The 8774-nt window shown below is 39.1% G+C and overlaps 1 protein-coding gene across 1 annotated transcript in view; it reads left to right on the forward strand.

Annotated features, from left to right (window-relative positions):
• CNIH2 (cornichon family AMPA receptor auxiliary protein 2) overlaps positions 1-7591 on the forward strand; it is a 186497-nt gene extending 178906 nt beyond the window's left edge. The window contains exons 6-7 of the mRNA XM_053688844.1: positions 6156-6207; positions 7473-7591. Of these exons, the coding sequence (XP_053544819.1) occupies positions 6156-6189 (34 nt within the window). The 3' untranslated portion in view covers positions 6190-6207; positions 7473-7591. The remainder of the gene's footprint in view (positions 1-6155; positions 6208-7472) is intronic.
• Positions 7592-8774: the final 1183 nt, after the last annotated feature.

Genomic DNA, 8774 nt, shown 5'->3' on the forward strand with positions numbered 1-8774 from the left:
TGCAAACACAGTATCCTGTACTAACCATAGACTACATGCAGATACAGTATCCTGTACTAACCATAGACTACATGCAAACACAGTATCCTGTACTAACCATAGACTACATGCAAACACAGTATCCTGTACTAACCATAGACTACATGCAGATACAGTATACTGTACTAACCATAGACTACATGCAGAAACAGTATCCTGTACTAACCATAGACCACATGCAGACACAGTATCCTGTACTAACCATAGACTACATGCAGATACAGTATACTGTACTAACCATAGACTACATGCAGAAACAGTATCCTGTACTAACCATAGACCACATGCAGACACAGTATCCTGTACTAACCATAGACTACATGCTGACACAGTATCCTTTACTAACCATAGACTACATGCAAACACAGTATCCTGTACTAACCATAGACTACATGCAGATACAGTATCCTGTACTAACCATAGACTACATGCAGACACAGTATCCTGCACTAACCATAGACTACATGCAGACACAGTATCCTGTACTAATCATAGACTACATACAGACACAGTATCCTATACTAACCATCGACTACATACAGGCACTGTATCCTGTACTAACCATAGACTACATACAGACACAGTATCCTGTACTTACCATAGACTACATTCAGACACATTATCCTGTACTAACCATAGACTACATGCAGACACAGTATACTGTACTAACCATAGACTACATGCAGATACAGTATCCTGTACTAACCATAGACTACATGCAGATACAGTATCCTGTACTAACCATAGACTACATGCAGACACAGTATCCTGTACTAACCATAGACTACATGCAGACACAGTATCCTGTACTAACCATAGACTACATGCTTACACAGTTTCCTGTACTAACCATAGCCTATAAGCAGACACAGTATCCTGTACTAACCATAGACTACATGCAGACACAGTATCCTGTACTAACCATAGACTACATGCAGACACAGTATCCTGTACTAACCATAGACTACATGCTTACACAGTTTCCTGTACTAACCATAGACTATAAGCAGACACAGTATCCTGTACTAACCATAGACTACATGCAGACACAGTATCCTGTACTAACCATAGACTACATGCAGACACAGTATCCTGTACTAACCATAGACTGCATGCAAACACAGTATCCTGTACTAACCATAGACTACATGCAAACACAGTATCCTGTACTAACCATAGACTATATGCAGATACAGTATCCTGTACTAACCATAGACTACATGCAGACACAGTATCCTGTACTAACCATAGACTACATGCAGACACGGTATCCTGTACTAACCATAGACTACATACAGACACAGTATCCTATACTAACCATCGACTACATACAGGCACTGTATCCTGTACTAACCATAGACTACATACAGACACAGTATCCTGTACTAACCATAGACTACATTCAGACACAGTATCCTGTACTAACCATAGACTACATGCAGACACAGTATCCTGTACTAACCATAGACTACATACAGACACAGTATCCTGCACTAACCATAGACTACATACAGACACAGTATCCTATACTAACCATCGACTACATACAGGCACTGTATCCTGTACTAACCATAGACTACATACAGACACAGTATCCTGTACTAACCATAGACTACATTCAGACACAGTATCCTGTACTAACCATAGACTACATGCAGACACAGTATCCTGTACTAACCATAGACTACATACAGACACAGTATCCTGCACTAACCATAGACTACATACAGACACAGTATCCTGTACTGACCATAGACTACATACAGACACAGTATCCTGTACTAACCGTAGACTACATACAGACACAGTATCCTGCACTAACCATAGACTACATACAGACACAGTATCCTGTACTGACCATAGACTACATACAGACACAGTATCCTGTACTAACCGTAGACTACATGCAGACACAGTATCCTGTACTAACCATAGACTACATGCAGACACAGTATCCTGTACTAACCATAGACTACATTCAGACACAGTATCCTGTACTAACCATAGACTACATGCAGACACAGTATCCTGTACTAACCATAGACTACATACAGACACAGTATCCTGCACTAACCATAGACTACATACAGACACAGTATCCTATACTAACCATCGACTACATACAGGCACTGTATCCTGTACTAACCATAGACTACATACAGACACAGTATCCTGTACTAACCATAGACTACATTCAGACACAGTATCCTGTACTAACCATAGACTACATGCAGACACAGTATCCTGTACTAACCATAGACTACATACAGACACAGTATCCTGCACTAACCATAGACTACATACAGACACAGTATCCTGTACTGACCATAGACTACATACAGACACAGTATCCTGTACTAACCGTAGACTACATACAGACACAGTATCCTGCACTAACCATAGACTACATACAGACACAGTATCCTGTACTGACCATAGACTACATACAGACACAGTATCCTGTACTAACCGTAGACTACATGCAGACACAGTATCCTGTACTAACCATAGACTACATGCAGATACATTATCCTGTACTAACCATAGACTATATGCAAACACAGTATCCTGTACTAACCATAGACTACATGCAGACACAGTATCCTGTACTAACTGTAGACTACATGCAGACACAATATCCTGTACTAACCATAGACTACATGCAAACACAGTATCCTGTACTAACCATAGACTACATGCAGATACAGTATCCTGTACTAACCATAGACTACATGCAAACACAGTATCCTGTACTAACCATAGACTACATGCAGATACAGTATCCTGTACTAACCATAGACTACATGCAAACACAGTATCCTGTACTAACCATAGACTACATGCAAACACAGTATCCTGTACTAACCATAGACTACATGCAGATACAGTATACTGTACTAACCATAGACTACATGCAGAAACAGTATCCTGTACTAACCATAGACTACATGCAGACACAGTATCCTGTACTAACCATAGACTACATGCTGACACAGTATCCTTTACTAACCACAGACTACATGCAAACACAGTATCCTGTACTAACCATAGACTACATGCAGATACAGTATCCTGTACTAACCATAGACTACATGCAGACACAGTATCCTGCACTAACCATAGACTACATGCAGACACAGTATCCTGTACTAATCATAGACTACATACAGACACAGTATCCTATACTAACCATCGACTACATACAGGCACTGTATCCTGTACTAACCATAGACTACATACAGACACAGTATCCTGTACTTACCATAGACTACATTCAGACACAGTATCCTGTACTAACCATAGACTACATGCAGACACAGTATACTGTACTAACCATAGACTACATGCAGATACAGTATCCTGTACTAACCATAGACTACATGCAGATACAGTATCCTGTACTAACCATAGACTACATGCAGATACAGTATCCTGTACTAACCATAGACTACATGCAGACACAGTATCCTGTACTAACCATAGACTACATACAGACACAGTATCCTGTACTAACCATAGACTACATGCTTACACAGTTTCCTGTACTAACCATAGCCTATAAGCAGACACAGTATCCTGTACTAACCATAGACTACATGCAGACACAGTATCCTGTACTAACCATAGACTACATGCAGACACAGTATCCTGTACTAACCATAGACTACATGCTTACACAGTTTCCTGTACTAACCATAGACTACATGCAGACACAGTATCCTGTACTAACCATAGACTACATGCAGACACAGTATCCTGTACTAACCATAGACTGCATGCAAACACAGTATCCTGTACTAACCATAGACTACATGCAAACACAGTATCCTGTACTAACCATAGACTATATGCAGATACAGTATCCTGTACTAACCATAGACTACATGCAGACACAGTATCCTGTACTAACCATAGACTACATGCAGACACGGTATCCTGTACTAACCATAGACTACATACAGACACAGTATCCTATACTAACCATCGACTACATACAGGCACTGTATCCTGTACTAACCATAGACTACATACAGACACAGTATCCTGTACTAACCATAGACTACATTCAGACACAGTATCCTGTACTAACCATAGACTACATGCAGACACAGTATCCTGTACTAATCATAGACTACATGCAGACACAGTATCCTGCACTAACCATAGACTACATACAGACACAGTATCCTGTACTGACCATAGACTACATACAGACACAGTATCCTGTACTAACCGTAGACTACATACAGACACAGTATCCTGCACTAACCATAGACTACATGCAGATACAGTATCCTGTACTAAGCATAGACTACATGCAGACACAGTATCCTGTACTAACCATAGACTACATGCAGACACAGTATCCTGTACTAATCATAGACTACATACAGACACAGTATCCTATACTAACCATCAACTACATACAGGCACTGTATCCTGTACTAACCATAGACTACATACAGGCACTGTATCCTGTACTAACCATAGACTACATACAGACACAGTATCCTGTACTAACCATAGACTACATGCAGACACAGTATCCTGTACTAACCATAGACTACATACAGACACAGTATCCTGCACTAACCATAGACTACATACAGACACAGTATCCTGTACTGACCATAGACTACATACAGACACAGTATCCTGTACTAACCGTAGACTACATACAGACACAGTATCCTGCACTAACCATAGACTACATACAGACACAGTATCCTGTACTGACCATAGACTACATACAGACACAGTATCCTGTACTAACCGTAGACTACATGCAGACACAGTATCCTGTACTAACCATAGACTACATGCAGATACATTATCCTGTACTAACCATAGACTATATGCAAACACAGTATCCTGTACTAACCATAGACTACATGCAGACACAGTATCCTGTACTAACCATAGACTACATGCAAACACAGTATCCTGTACTAACCATAGACTACATGCAGATACAGTATCCTGTACTAACCATAGACTACATGCAGAAACAGTATCCTGTACTAACCATAGACTACATGCAGATACAGTATCCTGTACTAACCATAGACTATATGCAAACACAGTATCCTGTACTGACCATAGACTACATACAGACACAGTATCCTGTACTAACCATAGACTACATGCAGATACAGTATCCTGTACTAACCATAGACTACATGCAAACACAGTATCCTGTACTAACCATAGACTACATGCAAACACAGTATCCTGTACTAACCATAGACTACATGCAGATACAGTATCCTGTACTAACCATAGACTACATGCAAACACAGTATCCTGTACTAACCATAGACTACATGCAAACACAGTATCCTGTACTAACCATAGACTACATGCAGATACAGTATCCTGTACTAACCATAGACAACATGCAGACACAGTATCCTGTACTAACCATAGACTACATGCAGACACAGTATCCTGTACTAACCATAGATTGCATGCTGACACAGTATCCTGTACTAACCATAGAGTACATGCAGACACAGTATCCTGTACTGACCATAGACTATATGCAAAATCTAAGGGGTGAAATAGTACCACAAATGTATTTGAAAAACGTGTGATTAATTGGTTAGTGCAGGATTTTCTAATAAATGTGAAATACTTGGGGCAGGTGTAATGTGGGGCCCATTGCCCTAGGTAATCTAGGCTGTATGTACAGTGACCAACCAGCTGGCATGTCTGATATTTTTAAGGTTAATTTCAATATAGATAATAAATATATAAATAATGGTCCTTTTATGGTAAAATGTCTTCTAAAGGTGAAATAAATAATTATTTTAAATCATTCCATGCAACATTAGTTTCCAAATTATGCTGCACAATTATTTATGTTAATTTATACCAATTAGAACGGTCATCCCAAGAAATTTGACACCTTTAGGTGTATTCTCATCATCCAGTGATAATACTGCATCCAAGGTCCACTATACTGACTGAGCCCTTTACTAGTCCCAGCTGAGGAGACACTTCCCCATATTAAACTCAGCACCCTACACTTAATGAGGGTCACACTTATCTTCCTGCGGCAGTCCTTGCTCTATACACATTATACTGTACTAATCCCACTTCTTCCTCACACGCAGGGTGGGGGCCACTGTACGTTATGTCAACGCCTAGGATGCTGTGCCTCTGATGGTGAGTGAATTGCCTTTGGCCCGTTTGTAAATGCCCCCACTCCAATACACTCTGTATAGCCACACTCTGCATGCTGCTACTGCATATACAGTACCCTGCAGTACCCTCCCTTGTAAATGTCACAGAAGTCTGTCTGATATGTGTCCTCCAACAAACACTCAGCATCTTTATGTACTAATTATATTTCTTAAATTCCTCTGTGATAACACTGTCTCTTTATCTCTTATCTTTATTCCCTCCTCTTTTATTCTTTAAAACCTTTCTCTCCCCTCTCTCTCTTTCTCTCTCTTTCTTTCTTTCTTTCTTTCTCTCTCTTTTTCTCTCTCTCTTTCTCTCTCTTGTTTTTCTATTTTTCTCTCTTGTTTTTCTCTTTTTCTCTCTTGTTTTTCTCTCTCTCTTTTTCTCTCTTGTTTATCTCTTTCTCTCTTGTTTTTTCTTTCTCTCTTGTTTTTTCTCTCTTTCTCTCTTGTTTTTTCTCTTTCTCTCTTGCTTTTCTCTCTTTCTCTCTTGCTTTTCGCTCTTTCTCTCTTGCTTTTCTCTCTTTCTCTCTTGCTTTTCGCTCTTTCTCTCTTGTTTTTTTTCTTTCTCTCTTGTTTTTCTCTCTTTCTCTCTTGTTTTTCTCTCTTTCTCTCTTGTTTTTTCTCTTTCTCTCTTGCTTTTCTCTCTTTCTCTCTTGCTTTTCGCTCTTTCTCTCTTGTTTTTCTCTCTTTCTCTCTTGTTTTTCTCTCTTTCTCTCTTGTTTTTTCTCTTTCTCTCTTGTTTTTTCTCTTTCTCTCTTGCTTTTCTCTCTTTCTGTCTTGTTTTTATCTTTTTCTCTTGTTTTTTCTCTTTCTCTCTTGTCTTTCTCTCTTGTTTTTCTCTCTTTCTCTCCTGTTTTTCTCTTTTTCTCTTGTTTTTTTCTCTTTCTCTCTTGTCTTTCTCTCTTTCTCTTTTGCTTTTCTCTCTTTCTTTCTTGTTTTTCTCTCTTTCTCTCTTGCTTTTCTCTCTTTCTCTCTTGCTTTTCTCTTTCTCTCTATCAATTTTCTCCTTCTCTCTTGTTTTTTTCTCTTTTTCTCTCTTGTTTTTCTCTTTCTCTCTTGTTTTTCTCTTTCTCTCTTTCTCCCTTTTCTCTCTTGTTTTTCTCTCCCTACCTATCTGCATTTCCTATTGTACTTCACAAACGTGGACCCTCCTACATCCTCGCCTACCCCCATTTCTCCCTCAGTATGATTTAAACACTCGTCACTTTTTGATTCTCAACTCTACAATCCCATTGGCCCCAGAAGACAGAGGAGAAGACTACAATAAACTGATGGAGATGCTGCCGTCTGATGGAGTGTAGACCCGCAGACCATTGCGTCCTGCATCTCCTACAAACCCCTCTCTTATATACTTTACTCTCTTCTTCCCCTTCCTTCTCCCATTCCTCCCCTCCTTTTTTATTGTCCCCCATTTCCTGGTCTCTTTTTAGACTGCTGCTGGCTCACAGCTTTTTATGCGTCTGTTTGAAGTCTGTGACTTTATGTCTTTAGACATGTGTTGGGATTATTGTCAATAAAAAGATGTATATAAATATTGACCCACTGAGTCTTTTAAAAGGAGGATGGTACTCTTGCTGTGTGTGCTGTACGTACATATCATGGTGTAGTTGTGTATATATGAGTCTATGTGTGTGTGTGTGTGTATTTATATGTGTGTATATTTATATGTGTGTATATATTATATATATATATATGTGTGTGTGTGTGTGTGTGTGTGTATATATTATATATATGTGTGTGTGTGTGTATTATATATATTTACTGACATTATATACACACACACACACACACATATATATATATATATATATATGTTTAGTTATGTGTATACATATGTATTTAAGTGCATGTAAAACCATTGCATAAATCATTTTACATGTTTTTATCTATTTAACTGTGTGTGATGGGTAGACTGACAGTACTGTGTATAAGGAGCAGACTGACAGTACTGTGTATGAGGAGCAGACTGACAGTACTGTGTATAAGGAGTAGACTGACAGTACTCTGTATAAGGAGTAGACTGACATTACTGTGTATAAGGAGCAGACTGAGAGTACTGTGTATAAAGAGCAGACTGAGAGTACTGTGTATGAGGAGCAGACTGACAGTACTGTGTATAAGGAGTAGAAGGAGTAGACTGACAGTACTGTGTATAAGGAGCAGATTGACAGTACTGTTTATAAAGAGTATACTGACGGTACTTTGTATAAGGAGCAGACTGACAGTACTGTGTATAAGGAGCAGATTGACAGTACTGTTTATAAAGAGTAGACTGACAGTACTTTGTATAAGGAGCAGACTAACAGTACTTTGTATAAGGAGCAGACTGACAGTACTGTGTATAAGGAGCAGACTGACAGTACTGTATATAAGGAGTAGACTGAAAGTACTGTGTATAAGGAGTAGACTGACAGTACTGTGTATAAGGAGTAGACTGACAGTACTTTGTATAAGGAGCAGACTAACAGTACTTTGTATAAGGAGCAGACTGACAGTACTGTGTATAAGGAGCAGACTGACAGTATTTTGTATAAGGAGCAGACTGAC

Source organism: Bombina bombina, chromosome 7 (assembly GCF_027579735.1).
Source record: "Bombina bombina isolate aBomBom1 chromosome 7, aBomBom1.pri, whole genome shotgun sequence".
In the NCBI taxonomy this organism is placed as follows: domain Eukaryota; kingdom Metazoa; phylum Chordata; class Amphibia; order Anura; family Bombinatoridae; genus Bombina; species Bombina bombina.